The following is a 20,721-nucleotide window of genomic DNA, read 5'->3' on the forward strand; positions in this document are numbered from 1 at the left end:
TGAAGACAAGATTCTCTCATCGGTAAATTGAGAATGCAGGGATTTACTCTGCAGAGATACTGTGAGGATTAGCGATAATGGTAGAAGTTGTCACTGTTATGGCTGTATGGCTGTTAGCTAGAAGAATATATTGACTGATCATTATTTTCACTTCAGAATTTGATCATGAGAGAAACTAAGATTTATTTTCATGTTTTTGTGTTTGTTTGTTTTTGTGTTTGTTTTTGTTTTATGGGGAGGTGATTCTATTTAAATCCTGTGATTCTTCCCCAAATCTTCTGAAAACGCTTCTGAATTCTCAATGGACTTCACTTTTCTCAGGACAGACTCATAAATTGAGGAGGAAAAGCCCCAGAGCCCATCTTGTCTATTCCTTTCATTTGAAGGGGATAGAAACTGAGGCCCAGAATGGCAGAAGCCTACCCTGCACACACACAAAGCTCCTAAAGAAAATTCTGCCCATTCCCAGGGCTTCCTGTCTTTCACTGTCTGTTCTTTGATGAGGTTTAATACTATATTCTGCTTTCTTGACATCTTCTGAGCATTCGAGATTATTGCTATGTGCAAAGTAAACTGACAATTAAGTCACAGCCCTGTTATCCTTTTACTTCGTGCTGCACTCTCCAATCTCAAGAAAGCATCTTCTCTGTGCAGAAATGCAATCTCATCTTCCCAGTTAATGTCTTTGATCTGTTTTACTCCTAGCTACAGGGCAGTGATCTTATCTGGCAGCTTGTTCTGATTTCCACAGAGCTATTCAGAAAAGCATCCCTTAAAATGAACAGTCTCCTCAGATTGACAAATTTCTGAATATTCAAATTTCTGACACTGGGAAAGAGCACCATGTTGACTAAGCCCTTCTCAATTTTCATCTGAATGCTGCTAATTCTGCTAATTTCTCCTTTTATCCATTATCTCCTCAGTGTTCTGTCTTTTCTTCTGCCATAGGGAGGTTCCCAGGGTGTAAGGGCATTTTAGTCATTTGAATGGACTCAGTGGGGAAATTCTCCCTGATAAAAGAATGTGAGGACAGACTTTGACAAATTAGGTGTCTTTAGCCTACATTTGTGACAATGGAAAGGGACAGAAAAAATAAAGACAAAAAAAAAAAAAAAAGAGGCAACATCATTCCACGGCTCATAGGGACATTTTGTAACTAAGATCATTCCTTGTCTGGAGGTATAACAAAGAAGGAAGATGGAGTTTGGGGAAGGATGATAGAGCTTGGTGATGTGCCCATGCCTCACCTTCTCCACACATTACTGTCTCTTGGATTTCCCTTTCATTCCTTCAGATTCACCTGGGCTCAAATTCTGACCCTTTCAGTGTGACCTTAGACTTTTGCCTTCATCTTTCTTTTCTTCAGTTTCTATATGTGGAAAAGGGGGATAGAATGTCCAAGGCACCAAAAATATTTCCAAGTTTATAAAAGGAAAATCTGAGGCAAAGCCTGGTGAGTACCAGTACCTGCAGGTGGGCAGTGAAGGTTAAATTGATTACTGTCTTGGAGTCAATCATGGACAGGGGCTGGCTGTCTTTATGGCTTGAGGGAGTAGTTTCCATTCCATCAGGGGATTCTTTGTCCACAGGGTCTTTTGCCTCAGTTAAGGGAAACTGGAAAGAAGAATTTAATCAATAAGAAAGTTTGAGGTCAAATTGGAGGGAGTTGAAGTCCTCTTTCACATGTAAGTTGAAGAAAAGTTGACTAATTCACAGATAACGGATTCCTGGGAGCTTCTCAATAGTGACACCTATAGACTGGGATAGAAGGCATATTTCACCTTGTGGCTGATGACGTCACGTCTTAATATAAAACATTCCTTGGTGTCTTCTGCCAAAATGTTACAATCCTGAGGCTGATGTGTCAGAGCCTTGCATTTTCCTCTGTATATCACTCTTCAGTTTCCCTGTTCATTCCTTCAGACTCAACGAGGTTCAAATTCTATATCACATTCAGAACAATTTTTAAAATTCTTAATGTTTCTCATCTATGCTATTTTTTTAAAAGGTAACTGATTTTGCCAGTCCTTAATCTCATTCTTCATTAATATTATTGTTACATGTCCTTAGGGTTGACTTAGACTAAGTGGAAAATCAATATAGAGGAAGTGGTGTCCTCTCTGTCAAGGCCTTTCTGTCATCGAGCTGGAGGGGAATGACGGCGCTGAGATACCTGTGGATCAGCTCTCTCACTTTACATTAGAGGAAACTGTGTTGTTGAAAGTAGAATTGTTTTGTCCAAGGTCAAATAATGTGTCAGGAATAGAATTGATGGTAGGATCTCACTGACCTTTTGACTCCTGGATCAGTGTACTGTTCACTTCCATAAATAGAAGCTAATTAATGGGGTTTGGGAGAGGATGTTCCATGTTCAAAAACACTGACATACATGGGATACACAAAATTCATTGTATTTCTTTACTGCGGAGATTCTTATAATTTGTCCACATACATTGAAGTGCCAGATTTAGAAAATATATTTTGCTCCTCAAAGATTAATTACTCATGCAATCCTTTTTATTTCTATAATATTTTAGTATTCCATAGAAATTAATATGCACAACTATTTTTTTAAAGATTTTACTTATTTATCATGAGAGACACAGAGAGAGAGGCAGAGACACAGGCAGAGGGAGAAGCAGGCTCCATGCAGGGAGCCCGATGTGTGACTCAATCCTGGGACTCCAGGATCACACCCTGAGCCAAAGGCAGATGCTTAAACACTCAGCCACCCAGGCGTCCCAATATGCACAGCTCTTAGAAGTCTTTGCAAACCACAGTTCAGATGGTACCTAATTAACTACTCAAAATCTTACTCCAGCCTGACCTTAATGCCTTCAAACCCAGAACTAGCATCAGTCATCCCATATCTCTAAGACTACTGAAGACCTGACAGGTGTCTGTGAGTTTTTAATATTAGTGCTTATTTTTTCACCATTAAACAAAAACAATATCAATGAGCAGTTAGCCCAATAACTGACGTTTCTGTGGTAGCCTACCATGTTACTACTGGAATGTATTTTAATAAATTGAATGTAAGACTTGTCTCTTCATCAGTTATTAATAATCAACTAAAACTTTTTAAATGATTTCCTTAACACGAGGTTACATTTAAAGGACAATTATGAAACTCAGTGTAAGGAAACTCAATAAATGTTTGATGACAAGAAAGTAAAGACAGTAGTTAAATTTTCTGAGATAAAAAATTATTCTCTTCAAGGTTTTCAGGGATTTATGCTCTACCTCATTTTTTATTTCATCATGCCCAAAATATTTTGTGGGAGATATTTAAAAATACTTTATATTATTTTCTGAGCACTCATCCCAAACCTCTTTGTCCCACACTTCTCCATAAAGTTATCATGGTATTTTAGCCTGACATTTAACCATTGATCCATCCAACAATATGAATGGAGAGGCCAAACACCTTTTGTATTTTTTCTGTTTTCTCTTATGTGTATAACGGAGAATAGTAAGGCTTGGCCACTGCCCTCAAAATTCTCCGAGACTGACAGGCAAGACTGGAAACAGGTAAAAGGTAAGCAAAGTCTTAATAACAGAGGGATACCTATGTTGCAATAGGAGAAAAGCTGTGGAGCCAATATCTATGGCATGTATGAATAATACACAGAGGAGAACGAGTCTTTTGAGATTGATCGAAGCCTTCTTGAAAAGAAGATAAATGACTTTTATTCTTTCTACCTTATTCTTGTGTTCTTATACCCTTTTGCTGAAATAAATTAAATTGATCTAAAAAGCTTTGCTTTCTTCCAGAATATTGTGTTCTAATACAATAACATTTCATGCTATTTTAGATTACCCCAGATGGGTTATTTAATGGGTTTGCTAGGATCTTTCTTTCTTTCTTTCTTTCTTTCTTTCTTTCTTTCTTTCTTTCTTTCTTTCTTTCTTTCTTTCTTTCTTTCTTTCTTTCTTTCTTTCTTTTCTTTCTTTCTCTTTCCTTTCTTTCTTTCTTTCTTTCTTTCTTTCTTTCTTTCTTTCTTTTCTTTCTTTTTCTTTCTTTCTTTCTTTCTTCTTTCTTTCCTTTCTTTCTTTCTTTCTTTCTTTTTCTTTCTTTCTCTTTCTCTCTCTCTCTCTCTCTCTCTCTCTCTCCCCTCTTTCTCTTTTTTCCTGACTTTTCTGAATGTTTCCTTCTTTAGAACAGGTAGTTAGGGTCAATGCCAGGGATCATGGCCAAGCTCATTGAAAGCCTGAAGAGCATGGCATTCAATTCTTCTGATTTAAATATGACACTGTTCCTGGTTCTTTATCTTTCAACATTTGGATTTGACCTTGCAACAAAACTGACAGTTATTCAACTCAAGAATTCACATCCAGTTGTGTTAAAAGGGAGAAGTGAAAAAGCTATACAAACCCTCAGGATTTTTATGGCTTTCTGTTAAGAGCTCTTCCTTTCTAGAAGAGCACAAAACTTTTTGACCAATTGTCTTATGTAAATTTTCAGCTTTTTCCCCCCCTCCATTTCCTTTGCTTGGCATTGTCTTGCTAGCTATAGTCTTCCTAAATTTAATCCTTAAATTGCCTTTCTTTATGCTTTCTGCTTAGCTGTTTTGTCTGTACTGTCTATCCCAACACAACAATGGAGATCTGGAATTACTGAATTTGATCCACCATCCCTACAATGCCGTCTTAAAAGGCCATCATTTCAGGAGCTTTGGGCAAGTTCACTAGCTGGAGTGTCCCAGCCACCTGAAGTCTGGCAGGGATTCCTCACCAAGGGATTAAGGATTCAATATCTTACTATATACCCATTGCCCATGAATTATGCATAGGTTTAGAAGCTTAAAATTATCCAGTTGATCCCATACATTAATATCCTCTCTACTGAGCAAACGAAACTGCCTTTCTCCACAAGCATGTTTATTTCCCTTTAAAGTGGCTAAACCTAATTAACTTGATCACAAAATTAAATATGTAATCTGGTCATATCCATGATTTCTGTAAAAGTTGCTAATTTCCTTTGGGTCTTTCAGTCTGAACAAACAAGATTACAACAGAGTGTCTCTGTTATAACTCACATTCATATGTTTTATAGATAAGAAGTGTTTTCATATTCATAACCTGTTTGTTTCTTATCTCCATGGCAGCTTTTTGAGGTAAGCAGGAAACTAAGGTCATCCAGCCTGTAGAAGCTGTAGCCCAAGGAGCTGCTTTACACTCTTCTCCATTCAACCAACTCAAGAGCAGTCTTAATCTCTTGCATCCCACACCACTTAGAGACCTCTCCGCATTCTCAGCCTTATTTTCTACATTGCATGTACATTTTCATGGTATTGGTCTCCAAAAGAAAACAAGTATATATTTTATATATCCACTTTTAACACTAAGACAAGCTAGGTTTCAAATTCAATGAATATTTGTCTACTTAAAGGATTTACAAAGTATGTCCCATGGGTCAAATCTGGCCAATTGTCTGTTATTGCACAGCTTGTGAGCTAAGCATTTATTTTTTTTTTTGCATTTGTAAATGGTTGAACAAAACCAAAAGAAGAATAAAATTTCATGGAAGTTATATGAAATTTAAATTTCAGCTTCCATATATAAAGTTATTTTGGAACTCAGCCATACTCATTCACTCACACACTGTCCATGTCTGCTTTCATACTAAAATAGTAGAGTTGAATGCTTTAAATAGACATTGATCCTTAAAGCCCAAAATATTTACTATCTTTCCCTGCTAAAATTGATGTATATTTTCTCCCACTCTGAGCTTGAAGGTGCAATAAAAATAACTAATATTTGTATTGCTCTCTGTAGTTTTTAAAATACTTTTGTATTTCTTTCATTAATTACTCATAACAATTCATATTATAAATTAGACACCTAAAGCTCAAAATAGTGGCTCAACTGCCTCTGGTCTACATAGCTGGAAAAGGGAGGGGTGGTACCAAATGGAAATCTTCTGATATCAAATCTCATCTAATACTTACTTAAATATGATGCAACTGAAATATGATTCCATTTCACTTTTGCACTTTCCTTATTTCTTATCTTTGCTTTCCTTATCCCAGTGAGGAAACTTTAAAATAAAAGGTCATTCTCACATCTTTGCTGAGTTGCCTGTCATTTTTGAATAAGAACTTTCTAACTTTATTCTAAGCTACATTGAGCTATGTAAAATTTCTTGAATGGGTACAGTCATTCTTGCCTCAGTGCCTTTTTTCAAATGCTATTTCCTTTCTCTTACATGTCATTTTCGACTTAACTTCTGATCATCCTCTAGACCTACAAGACACAACGGAAATCACATCTTCTTTAGTCAAATGCCTGCTCTCTGCTCATGTGTGCTAATTGGAACCTGAGCATTCTCTATAGCACCTCCTCTACAGACTTGTTATCTGTTGGACTCCCCAAATATTATGTGATTATTCCCATCATCTCACTCAAAATCCACATCAAAATTGCTTAGCAATATTTACTGAATGAATGAGAAAGAAAATTAATGGTTACTCTCAGAATATATAGTAGAGTTCATATTATACACTATAATATTAATATTATAAAATTATCTTGCAAAATCTAAAGGATGACAAAATTAGGCGTCTTTTTTATGAGATAAAATGTTAAAGAACATATATACACAGCACATGACATTGATCTCTTTTTATTTGGTTTCTGACAGTTTTATTTTTAACTTTGCCTTTCCTTATAATTTAAAAACAGAAGCATGGGGAAGCCCTGGTGGCAGCGGTTTAGCGCTGCCTGCAGCCCAGGGTGTGATCCTGGAGACCGGGGATCGAGTCCCACATCGGGTTCCCTGCATGGAGCCTGCTTCTCCCTCTGCCTGTGTCTCTGCCTCTCTCTCGCTCTCTCTGAATGAATAAATAAATAAATCTTAAAACAACAACAACAACAACAACAACAACAACAACAAAACCAGAAGCATACGTGGGAAGTGCAGCATCTAGCACACTGCAGGCTCTCAATTAACGTCGTATCATAAAGTTTCTTTAATAAGCTCACCAGCTTCTTCACAGACGCCTAAAGAGAAGATCCGCAAGAATTAGAATATGCTACAGCATGAATATCCCACCAAAATTCCAAAATGGAGCCATGACTGGTGGAAGATCTCTGCCTGTTTATTAGAAAGGAGCATTTGGTTTTACTTGTTATAAATTTCTGTCCTGGGGACACCTGGGTGGTTCAGGGGTTGAGCGTCTGCCTTTGGCTCAGGGCCTGATCCCAAGGTCCTGAGATCGAGTCCCACATCAGGCTCCCCATGGGGAGACTGTTTCTCCCTCTACCTGTGTCTCTGCCTCTCTCTCCCTCTGTGCCTCTCATGAATAAATAAATAAAATCTTTTTAAAAAATTCTGTGCTCAAAAATGTTTTCTATGGGCCCTGGTTTTAAGTGAACATTGAATACTGTCATTGTCTTCCAGAAGAGGCTCTGCCTCTTAAGACATCTGGCAAGTAAAGATCAGCTACACTCCTGATTCACAGGAGATTGGCCCAGTGAGTAGGTATATCACAGAGGGTTTCCTACAGACACAGAATGATTCCTACATATTCTGTTGGTATCACAGATTCAGTGTTGGTTCAGTGTAAGTGGTTATAGTCTGAGAACACCTCAATTTGGTATTTATGGCATTTTTGTTTATCCCTTTATTGGAGACTTTCCTCTAGTTTCATAGAGCAGTAAAAGCCAGGAACAGAGCAGTTATACCAGGGTCAAAATACATTATTTGACTTTTTTTTAGCTGTAGCTGGGTATAGCTATATGTAGTTTAAGGCTGAAATTAGCTAAATCTTTACACTTCCACTAACTACCTATATCAATCTGTGAAATTGGAGTTAACATTCTTATTTTCCAGATGAGAAGCAGAGTCACACACAGGGTAAGACCCTTGCCTAAAGCTACACAAATAACAGAGTGGGCACTGAATCCAAGCATCTGTATTATCAAAGACTATGCAGTTCTTTTAGCAAATCAATTTTCTCATGCTAAATATATTTATTTGCAAAATGAGAAAAACAATGTCTGATAGCTTCATTGTGACAAAAGAAGTAGCTTGTATAAATATTTGACATACACTAGGTCCACAGCAATTGGTAATTATTTTATTATTACATTACTATTGTATGAGAATATTTGACTCATACTAGTTCTCTTCATAAATTATCTCTTAAATGAGAGCTTTGCACACAACAAAAGGCCGTTGGAGACAAGAACAAGTTGTCACATTCTCCAAACCAATGTGTCAGGGACTTGAGAGCGACCACCTGCCCTTTTATGGGGAGAGTCCTCCTGTGCTCTCCCTTGATGGCATTTCTCCTCCATTCAGTGAAAGATATGCTCTAAGTAAGGCCTGTTTGAACAGTTGGAGCTCCTTGGAGGGCGCAGCTGAAGCGGATTTGCCTTTTCGGCTAGTCAGCGCTGTCATTAGCTAGCTGGTGTTTCCTCCCCACGGATGGATTTCACATTTCAGACTGGGCTTTCAGCAGCTGGCACACAGTGTCAGAGCCTGTATAACCTGTCTCAGATGTGCAGACAATGTGAGCCCATCTACATGATCAAATGTTGGCCCTTGGAAATTTGTTCTTTTTGAACCATCATGAACAATGAAATCAATTCACACAGTTTAAAAATTGTATTATTAAAAACACCATAGAGTTATTCCTTCCCTGCCCTCTCCCCCATGTGTCCATTTGGACTCAGCCATTTTTTTTTGTTTTGTTTTGCAGGCTTAAATCAAATATGGATATGGCAAGGTGGATAAAGTTATTATAGTTCTTTATTAACTTTGCATGTTACTCTCTGATTATATGACTAGAAAGCAGCTCATGATAAAGAGAGTAGGGAAACTAATATATTTTTAACATAAATGTTGTTTTAAAATCCATTGAATGATCAGGTACTGAAACTCAAAGATAAGAAAGGACATATTTATTACTGTCCTTCAGCTACTAATTAATAGAGTTGGAATTTGAAGCACTTTCTGGCCAAAAGCCCATGAGGTCAAGTTCTCTAATATGAAAGATTATTATTGACATTTAAGGTAATTGATTTGTTTCATTATTTACAATCTCGTATCTGCTTTTGTGGGGAAAGGGCATCTCAAAAGTTCATTTACGGCAGAGCCAGAGCTAGAACTTAAGACCTCTTCATAGTCCAATCTGCTTGCAAACTACTACTGAGCCTCCTTACAGAACAAAGCATGACTGCCTTTTCTGTACCTGGCTTTTTAAATTATGTATGATATGTATCATTTGTTTTCAAAACACTAGGAAAGGATAAAGAGATAATTAATGACAGCATTTATGGAGGGCTCTACTGTCCACGTATGCAGCTAAGTGGTTTGCATGTATTACTTCATTTGATACTCAGGGTTACTAAAGGTTTTGTTTTTAATTTTCCAATTTACATCTTCAAAACCTAAGAATTATGGTGGTTAATTTATTTCAAGTGACAAAACTAAATAATGGTACTTTATGGGATTTGAGCCCTGGTAGTTTGCCTGGCTACAAAGTCCATGCATTTCTACCATATAATTATGGCATTGAGCCTTATCCCATGCTGTCCTCTAGCTTCTCCATCCCTTCAGTTGACTTAAAAATTGTATTTACTCCTTACTTCTTCATTAAGTGGATTTAAGAAGGGTCTTCAGTACTTTAATCTTGCTAAAGCCTGTAGTGTTTGTGTATTCTCATCTGACTTAGTTTTCAGTAGCATTTAAGGACTGTTCATTTCCTCTTGGTTAAGTACTTGTTTCTCTGGGCTCCAACTTACTCACCTGGTCTTGTTCCTTCCTCAGTGTCTGCCTTCTTTTCCTCTAACAGACCAGGCTCTGTTTTCTAGTTATGCCCTGGTTATTCTCAACCAGACTTTCTTTCTCTCTTGCATATATATATATATATATATATATATATATATATATATATCTCCCACATGTCTCTCCAGACTAGACCACACTCCTGAACGGCAGACACATACATTGATACCTGCTTGACACCTCCACTTATTGCCTAGAGAATCTCAAACTTTAAAAAATCCCAAATTGAACTCATGATTCACCCTTCCTACTTCCCAGCCTCTCTTCTCCAAAACAAAGCTATTTGCTCCTGTCCATTCAGTTGCTTAAGCCTAAAATTCTAATCATTTTTGATTCCTTTCTTTCTGCTCACAATCTCCTTTGAGTCCATCAGCAAGCCCTCTGGGTTTTGTCTGGACCAGCTACTATGGTAGTCTTTCCTACTACAGCCCTTGTCCAAACCACCATTGGAGTGGTGGATCCTAATCATTCTTTTCTCTTTTCATATTTGCCTATGGCCTATTATTCATTGAAAAGTTAGATGTGATTTTATAAAAGGTAAATCTGACAGTGTCCCTCTCCTGTCTAAAAACTTTGCCAATTTTTCATGTCTGTTTGTTGACTAACTGCCCCATACACAGAAATGTCAATAAGCAACATATGAAGTGAGTTCTATTTCATGACAATGGATGTTTAGTACCTTAAACACATAGAGTATGGTTGGGCTTAGGACTCTGAAAAGATAGAGAAGGCAAAGTGAGGTAAGAAATGTGGCTGCTGGAAATGGGCTCTGATAAAGGCTTAACAGAAGCCCAGGATCTCATGTGGGAAGCTGAAACCTGGATGGCTCCAGAGCCCTGAAGTGACTTTTGACCAAGTCAATGAGCTTGCTCTTGTACACATTTGAGCCAGACACACAGGCAAGTATAATTCAGCTGAGTGATGAGACAGCCCAAGACAGCACTTTCAGGCCTGCTGAGATCAATAAACCCAGGGAGTGGGAGTTTCATGTTTCTCCAGCAACAGAACAGGTCATGTTTTCTGGGAGTTAATGGTCTAAGGGATGAGAATGGGAGCTAAGGGATTAATTGTTTGACACTTCATTAACCCAAGAAAACACGGCAAGACACATTTAGCTTCCACACAAAATCATACAAAATCTCTCTTTATTAAATATACATTATTTACAGTTTAAGTCTTTCTTCTGTACAACAGTAACCATAGAAAACAAAGAAATCTAAGGCTAACTTTTATTTTTCCCCATACAGTGTATTAAGACATGTTACGTGGTCTACAAAACTGACTTGGAACGAGGCAACATCACTTGGGATTCTGTTTTAAGAACAAAAATGAGAAGCTCCAAAGGAAAAGCTAGACTGTGGCAGATCTACAAAGAGAGGTGACCTGTTTTGTGCTTTTGCCATAACAAAAAGTCCAACATATAGTTTTTGAGGGGAGAGGTTATTTTGCATTTTATTGTTTATTTGTTAAAAATAATCTTCCCACTCTAATTCCTCAAAAAATGAGGGCCACTGCATGCCAGAGAGACTGATATCCCATTTGAAATGGACATGGTAATAATGCTCTGTCACAGAGATCAGCAAACTGCAGTCCATGGTTCAAATATGACCAGTTGCCTGTTTTTGTAAATAAAGTTTTATTGGAATGTAGCCATGGCATGTATGTCCCACTTCCCGCTACAAAAGCAGAAGTGAATATGTGCAACCAAGACTGTCTGGTTTCAGAGCCTAAAGTATTGACCATCCAGCCTTTTAACTGAAAATGTTTACTGACTCCTTACCTGTCAAATCCTGGAGGCAGACTCCTGGTCCCCCCCGCCACCCCCCAGCGGGCATGTGTATTCCCAGTAACAACCCTGCACCCTTTTTGCCTCTACCAGTTGACTGAGGGAAGTGACAACCCAAGACGGCTCAGAATATCAGAAGGCCTGTCAACTACTGGCTTCAGAAGGAGAAAAGTCTTGGCATTAGATCTCACTAAATGGAAAGTCCTCCTCATACTATAACTATGTTGCTCTAAAGCAGGGTTTGGTATTTTTTGCATGAGTATTTAAGGCAGGACAAGGTTACACAGTTTGACACTGCCATTCAAATAGAAGAGACTATGTTAATATTTCATGTAAAGCCTTTGGGATGGGGTTGACTATAATGGAAAAATATGACTAAGCAGATGCCTGTGAATATTATCCTTAAAGTTTCAATGAAACTTTAAGGATAATAATATTTCTACTTATGTGCCTCCCAAAGAGTCTGCAGAGTAATACAATGCTCCTCTTTCATACCCAGCACCTTGTTCATGTCCTCTGAGGCTACTTCTGGCATCTGAGGCATGGGAGAACATGAAGCAAATGAAAATAAGACCAGTATTTAATTACTGAAACAATTAGATTCATCTTTGGTCATGGTCATGTACTACTCTAAATTTTATACTGGTATTTTGTAAAATTTTCCCTGTGTCACTGGGAATGATTAAGAAAGGCAGTGTTTACAAATAGTGTTAGATGGTGGGTCCCTGGGAGTATTCACTATCAGGAATGGAGAGTATCGTATCTTTTTATAATGTCATATAATATAATGTTTATAATGTCATGCCTATGGCGGGACCAATGAAGGGGAAAGAAGGACCAGTAGACTGATTTAAGGACCTCAAGCCTTCCACTCATGGGAGTTTTGATTTGGGATAGTGAACCTAAAGAGTCTTTTGACAGTTTCTTTTCCTTAAAATTGCATCTGGGTGTTCAACCTGGGCAGGATAGATCATTGTGGTGATAGCACTAAAGCATCCTGGGAAAATCTTGAGGAAATAAACATAATTTAAAAGAAAAAAAGATGTGGTTGCAATAGGCTGGGAAGGGTAAAAAATGTGTCATGCAAAGGTAGGTAATGAATTATTTATGTAAACCCCATGATATTGCCTCTTTCCCTAATGTGTAAGACAATGGTCCAAATGCACTGAAGGAACTCCTGATTTAGGAGCCAAGAGCATGGGAAGAGCTGCTGCCACTGATCCATGATGGGAACAATGACCCTCTACATCTGAGAGGCCACCAATTGTTGCCACAGATTCCCTCTTCCTCCTCAACATGTTCTTGGCAGGTGTGGTCAAAACACCAACACCAACTTTTGCCTTTATCCTTGCTTATGTCTGCTCAGCCACTTTGTAGTCTATAAACATTACAAAAGACAGACAACTAGCTTACAAAGTACAATATTTCACTAAAAAAATGTGCTTTTCTGTTCTTCCTCAGAGTACCTTAGTGCAAAATAAGAGAAAACTCACTCAAACATAGCAAGAGTTCAGTATTAAAACCTTATATGAAGGTTTCAAATAACTGCCAACTCAAGAGGAAATTTGTCTATCCCTACTAAACAGATGTGTATGTAGAACATCCTGAAGAAAGCTTGACTAACAGCCCTATTTTACAAAGTCTTTGTGTATGTGTCTGTTTACACTGTTTTTCCCTTTAAAAGGTTCAACTATTTAGGATTTGTGGAAACAGAGATGAAAACTGGGGACACCCAAATCTGCAATGCCCACCAAGTAAGGGTGCGGGTATAAGAGTACAGGTTGACAAAGAACCAAGAACAGTATGTGGAAGTAATTCAAGTACACTATGTGTCTTTTAAAGGAAACATTTTCAAAAAATAAAAATAAAGAAAACATTTTCAAACTGCATGAGAGACATGAAATAGCACTCAGTTATCCTCCAGGTATTCTGAAAGTTTGGGGTTTGCTTACACCTTCTTCCATTAACCACTTTCACATCTACAGGAACAAGGAAACCTCTATTTATTTGGTCCACTTGTGATCTGTAGGACAATTGAAGCCTAAGTATGTCAAAGCATTTAGGTTAAAGAAAAATGAGTAGCAGAGCTACACACTGTCTCAAATTCCCCTTGGCGAGCTGGTATTACAATGTGGCTTTGATGGATTGCAGCTATGAGGGATTCAAAGGAATCTAGGATGTTGGTAGACAAACTGTCAAGGCTTTTATAAGAAAGATTTCAACAGCCCGATTTCTATTTCCTTGAATATCTTGGAAAAGACACTCTGTAGCCTCCCAGTGAGGCTCCTGTAAGTGAATAAGCTTCCTGCAGAGAAGAGACAGGTGTGACTTTCAGGATTGGAAAAAAACTCACCCAGAGTACAGAGGTGAGACCTCACGTAGATGGCCAACAACTTTTAGTCAGTTACTTACTCAAAGATACTTCATTTAGTTCTCAGAGATCATTCTAAATAGAGTCAAATGGTTCATGGGGACAAAGAAGAGTTTTAGGAGGGGCGGAAGGACAGCAGACACCTTAAGTGTCATCCGGAAGAGCAAATGAGATGCAAAAGGTCATAAACACATGGCACTGAAAGAACAGATAAAAGAGGAGAGGGGTGGAAATGGAGATTTTTGTCTCTACCCCAGGGAGGGTCCCCAAGCCGTCACTATCAGGTCTGATTGATAGGAAGGATTTTCAGAATCCCCCAACCTGAAATGAAGTAAAGATGGAGAGAATTCTCCCTCCTCCAAAGTTCTTTAGAGACAAGGATCATCTTTTCTTGCTGTTCCTAAAGAGTTAGTCTATTTCCCTCTAGAGAAAAATATCTGCATAGGTAGATATTTGCTTTGAGGAAGAGAAACAAAGCAGCTTGTTAAGATGGGCTATGCAAGAAAAAAATTATGAGTATTTCCAGAAATTCATCTGCTTAAGTCTCTAGCCAAGGCTTTGCAAAAATGATTATGCTGGACCTTGCTTTCCATTCTAGCACCTTCTGCATACCTCTGTTACAACAATATGTACCCACCCTGATAGACTTTGAGCTCTTCCAAGGGCAAGAACAAGGTATACTTTATTATTGTACAGCCCATATCTAGCATAACCCTTGGAGCACTGGGCATTCAGTAAATACTTCATGATGAACAAAGAAAGAAAAACGTTTATTTCTTTTGTTCTGATCCTGCTCCTGCTACCCTGGGGTGGCGTAGAAGTCAGGTTATACCACCTCTGTTATTACTAAAGAGAACAGAAACTGTTTTAAAAATTCAGTCTCAGGACCTTTAAAATAAATCTCCCATATGCAGTTGAGAGTGAATAGAAGAGGCTGAGCTATTCATAAACATATGTCTAGAGAAGTGACAAATGTCTAATTCTCTAGATTAATTCTCATAGAGACCACGGCAGTCTAACCTATATGCACAATGAGTGATGCAGTGGGTGTTTAATATATTTTAGGGTAAGCAAATATACTGTTGCTACATAAATAAGCTTGTTTGGTGGTAATTATATCGATAAAATATGCCCCTTAGAATGTGAAATTGCACAGGTGTTTTTGGTTTTGCTATAAAGTGACCACACTCCATAAAATCTTTCTGTAATCAGCAGTTACCAAGGACCAAGTGTTACAGTGGAGGATTATGGTGGTCCAGCTGGCATGTCAGGGACCTTGATTATCCAAGCAGAAAACAGTGATTAAGGAGGGTCAGAATGCTTTCAAAGACTATTTGTTTTAGATTATAATCACTCAAATATCCAAACACTCACACAATTGAACAATTGCACAAAACTACATGGATTTGGTACCACTGAGGAAAGACAGGCAGAGTTAGCACTTAATTCTGAGGGGAAATTGTGTTTTGCTTTGGAGGGAGCAGCTTGCTTATTTCCATATACACCTAGTGAAAGTTAGTGTTCTCTGGGGTTACGAAATAATCCAACCCTGTAAAAGTAATTCTGGTTTAGCCCTGAGACTCTACTTGTAAGAGTGATGTGCTGACTGCACGGTCTTGGCATTGGTTCGTAGGTCTGGATACGTCGTGCGTATGTATACATCGTCTACGTGCACGGAGAGGCGTGCTGGTGGATTCTGCAGTGCAGATGCGGCAAGGATAGAGCTTCATATATTCTTCACACTATAGAACTACCTACGAGCATATATAAGTAGATGAGGAAAGCAAGTACTCTGAGTTGGCCTTTGCTAGTTCTCCATTTCTTCTATTAGCACCATGTCAGCAAATATAGTCCTCGTTTCTCAGAGACTTGAATAATGAGGGGTTCCAGTTTTATTACTCACACCTTCCTTTGCCTTTCCACTTCATTACTGGAGATGCTTCAGGCTAAACCCATTGCACTTCATGGTGACTTTTATTTCAGGGGACAAAGGACTATGTATCCAAGCAAAAGGCTGATTTATACAGCCTTTATGGAAGTAGAAAATTCAAAAATGAAAATGGGAAATAGAGGTGGACAGGGCAGGAGAAAACAATATTAAAAATCTTTCCTCTTATTGATGGATCATTCATCTTATTAAAAAGCTGGAAGGAAAAAAAAAGATGCTCAAGTTGGAATCACTTTAAATAAGTTTACTAGCAAAACGATATAATGATGAAGTGATTAAGAATCCACAGAAAGTTTTTAGAAGAGAATGTATATTTAGAACAACACCCTAAATTTGAGAAATATGATTATAAGATGAATCCTTACCCATGTGCTCAGACACTGAAAGAAAAGCCTGAAATGGATTTGAAATGAGATGGAGCTAATGAGTTGTTCATTGGGAATCTGGCCACGCAGGGGAGTGTTAAATAATCAGAAGCGAGAGACACTCTAAGAACAAGATGGAATGTCTGCTAACTGTCAAGGCTGGCAAACTTCGATGTGGTAATTGTTTCCCAAACCAAATCTGTCTTGTAAAGAGAATCGGCAAGTACTTTCCACATCTGTGGATCATTATATTGGCATTCCCAGCATTCTGAAGGATTGATATTGTTTTCCCTTCTCTTTTTCTCCAAGATGGCCCAGAAGCAAAGATCTAGACCTGTTGCCATAGCAAAAAATCATCAGGATTCTTACCACCACTTCATGAATGAACTGGAGATGCCTTCTTGAAGGAATGACTGTATTTCTTTGAAGCTTTGTTATCCAGAGGGGAAAAGGTGCTGAAACTTACCATCATCTCATCTGGGAGTCTACGCCTACACAAAGATGGGGGAGGGGGCTTTATATACATAGGGTGTAGATGACTTGAAAATGTGATCTACTGTAGAACTTATGGGCTCCTCTGAAACTAAGCAGTGAGGATTCACTACACAAATCATATGCTCCATCAGTCAGTACACCTCGAACCTTCCAGAGAATGGCTCTATGGACAGAGGTGGATCATGTGTCTGCCCTAAAACATGAAATCTGCATTTGCTTTATTCACCGGATCTTTGGTGAGTAGATGGAAGGGAAGAATCCTGCTTGGTATTTCTCTTCTTTCACGCAGTTTTGATTTTTTCTTAAATTTTGTTTTTGTTTTTAAAGCTCAGTTAAGATGGTTTAAACTCTTTCATGGACAGGTGCTATTTTAGACTTTTATTTAAATTTCTTTATGCTGCAGCAACTTATATATGTATATATATACCTCAGTATAATAATCCCAGGAATAACCTAGCTAACATTTCTTACAAAATTGGAAGAGGCATTTTTGAAGTTATAGAACATCTACTTCCTAGCAGCTTCCTTTTTTACCTCCTAGTTTCAAGCTACTATTTTCCATGCTTCCCCTAGGTTTATGCTATTGTGTGCTGTTCTAAAGTGTCGGCCCCAGGAGAGACTGGTAAGAAAGGAGCAAAGGAATAGCTCACTACTGTCAGGAATCCTATATTTGAAATACTCAGGGGATAAGAGTCAAAGTGAAAAAAGGTGATGAGTTAGGGCAATGGGCGTCCCTTGCTAAGGAAAATCAACACATAACGAACCTCTCTTATTCCTTTGAAAGTGCCACTGAAGCGAACCAGACCTTTAGCATCTTCTTTCTCTACCCTGAGTTCCCTGGTAGGAATGAACTTGAGATGGGGGAGGATGTCAAGGATGAGTGTCATAAGCCTAAGTCACAGAGCTCAGGTTCAAAGCAAGCCTGAGGTTTAATGCAAGACAGAACAGCTGTGGAACTAAAGAGTGCATCTTACTTAGAAACTGGAAATACAGAACTAAATATGCACATGTGCACACATGTGTCTCTTCTTTATCTAGAGGAGCAAAGTCAGTCTCTTGAGTGATCATTATCATCACAATAAGTTTATCAGAAAGGAAGGCAGTGGCCATAGCTGCCTGGTCTTCTGGGCTGGGTTAAGGGGATATAGAAGCTGTGGCTGATACGGGTATGTGCCAAAAATAATTGGCAAACTAATAGGAAAAGGAGAATGACCAAAATTAAAAGAGAGGAAAAAGGAGAAAAAAATAACAACAACCCAAAAGAGAATATTAGGTGACCCTGCAGTTTTTCAGATGAAATATTCCCGCTTACATTCGCTCACTGTGTTTTGCAAGTCAATGTCATTTCTAAAGGAACTGTCCAAATTTTCTGGGTATTCCTTCTCCTTCATCTGGTTAGTACGGTGTGACTGCTTATGCTGGTAAAGGAACCGGGTCATGATGCCGATGATAGAGAAGATGATGAATATCACCACCGCTATTACTCCTGTTGATAAAGAGGAAAGAAAGAGAGATGGAAATCATCACAGATCATCCACTCAAAAGAGGTGATTCAGTCTAGACAGGGAAGGCACTTAGGAGAAAGAAACAAGACAAAACAAACAGCAACAAACCCTGCTGCATGCTTAGAACTGAAGACCAGCTAAACTGCATTCAGTCTTCAGTTACTGAAAAATCTCCTCTTCCAGACTGGCCAGGAATAAAGTCAGTCTAAATCAGAGAATGTCATCATTTAAATATGGACTCAGACTGGCAAAGGATTTCTTAGTTATTTCCTCAAGACCTGATTTAAAGAATGCGACAGAATCATTTAATTAGCATATTTGTGATGTTTAATCATTCATCACTTCTTACAACTGAGTATTTTAGAACTACTTTAGCACCCTAGAAAACCATAGTGGAGTATCCCAGGCCTCAGTACATATTCTCCTGATCTAAATTTGTTTCTGGTATATGCTTGCTTTGCCAAACATTTTTTGTTAATAATGGAATGCTTCCCAAACATGTAGGACATTCTTCACGGCTGTGCACTCTGCTAGACATGGGACAGTTCAGAAACAGTATGCCTCTATCATCCAGAGACTCAGAGTCAACTGAAATGGCAAACTTCTTCCAGTTAGGTCGGATTTCTGCCTGCTTTGATTGCATGTGATTTTACTGCTTCTACTCGGCAAGTTGCCCTTGCTGACTCAAAGGTCTTGTCCCTACCTTCGCCAGCAGCCTCTGGGGATGAGAAAAACAAAGTCAGCAAAAAGAGGGTGACAATGTAGAAACTAGTGACTCTTAAAGAGAGAATGCATCTATACGTGGATGTAGGTTTTTCATCATTAAATTTTGAGATGTGTTTATGATATTCAAATATAAATGTATTCCCAAGAAAGCATACATGCCGCTGTTTTTGTTTTTCTAAGTAGAACGGATGGTGACGAAATATGCTTATTTTAGAAAGATAGTTTTGGACATCTTGCATTTTGATTTACATGTATGGGCATTTGAGAGCTAGATATGTTGACTGTACATTTTTTATGATTTGTATCAGAGCTGGGGCCATGATTAAGATGGTTTACTTTTTTTTTAATACTCTAAAACCATTATACATCATCCTCCCTGACTATTTTAGAACAAGGCAGAGGAAAACCACCCAAGTTAACAACATGAGTAAACCGGATCGTAGTGAGGGACTCCTACGATCGGGCCGCAGCTTTATGAGATACAGTACAGAACCAGTTTCTACTCCTTTAGTACACAGACTGTTCAGAATTGGAGGAGTTTTCCCAAGGGATTGGGATGCCTTTCCTGCTCTTAGAGACTCACAGAAGCACGTTACTGGGTGAGAAAATGTCAGCAGTCACAAAAGTCTTTTCTTGTCAAATGTGAAACTGTAGGAAGAGAAACAGGCACATTCTTTTCTATGTTTCTTAATGCCAAATAAAAATCAAGTTGGACTCTCTCCCCTGAAGCAGAAATTCAGGTCAGTCATTTTAAGAACTTCTTAAGGAAAGGTTATGGTTTTTATTCCTCACAATTGCATTGTAATGGTGCACCCACAGCCGTTTGTACTTCCTCCTCAAAACACCACTCACCAATTCCAACGTGTTCTGTTTACCAGTGCCCTCCTGTACCAGGCTGTGGGCTCATTGCAGGCAGCATCCACGTCTTTCACCATGTATTCCTATACTTAGCACAGGGCCTGACCCATAGCTAAGACTCATTAAATAGAAGCTAAATGAATGGATACTGCTGACTTTTAAAAGAACTCCATCTGGTGTGGATCAGTTAATCTTGCCTGCCAGAAGGCAGTGATGGGGGCACCTGCTGGAGCTATGGTTCTTGGATGGCAATGAATTCAGTCTTTCAGGGGCATCTTACATTAAACAAGGTTTGGGAATCATTCTGTGTTGCAAAGCCCAGAAGGGGAAAAAAAAGTTACTGGAGGCAGTGGCCAGGCTGAGGCAAGATAAAAAGAGGTGAGACCGACAGTCGGTGAGAAAATGGAAAGACAGGGGAGGTGGGAGGGAAAGCTGAGCTCACAGCAGAGCAGACAAGATCTGTATCTGTAACATATGTGCTGCTGGATTTGAAACTCCATTCCTGTGGGCTTCACCCTGCTCATTAGATCCAACCCAAATCACTTGGTGGAGAAAACCAACAGGACTGGAGCTTCACCCATCTGTCTGCCCCAACATGGCTTCTTCCCATATGTTTTATTGGTGCGCTTTGTTTGTGCTTTAGGATAACTGACAACCGGATGAGATGAACACAGTGCACTGTCTGTCGCTAAGTAAATGTTCCAGCTGTTGACTCGGTAGTCAGCTGCCTGATGGATCAAGGGCAGGATGCGTCCATGGAGCTGTGGATGCTTAGGGGGAGGGGGTGCCTTGAATCATACAGCACCCATGCCTATTCATGAAAAGGCTCACAGTCTTGCAGATCATGCAGGATTCTGTATGCTAGGTGGCCATA

The 20,721-nt window shown here is 38.8% G+C and overlaps 1 protein-coding gene across 1 annotated transcript in view; it reads right to left on the reverse strand.

Annotated features, from left to right (window-relative positions):
- Window positions 1-10,921: 10,921 nt before the first annotated feature.
- CNTNAP5 (contactin associated protein family member 5) overlaps window positions 10,922-20,721 on the reverse strand; it is a 796,877-nt gene continuing 787,077 nt past the window's right edge. Inside the window, exon 24 of the mRNA XM_072788823.1 lies at window positions 10,922-18,244. Within this exon, the coding sequence (XP_072644924.1) occupies window positions 18,048-18,244 (197 nt within the window). The 3' untranslated portion in view covers window positions 10,922-18,047. The remainder of the gene's footprint in view (window positions 18,245-20,721) is intronic.

The sequence above is a fragment of the Canis lupus genome, chromosome 20 (genome assembly GCF_048164855.1).
Source record: "Canis lupus baileyi chromosome 20, mCanLup2.hap1, whole genome shotgun sequence".
NCBI classification, from domain to species: Eukaryota; Metazoa; Chordata; class Mammalia; order Carnivora; family Canidae; genus Canis; species Canis lupus.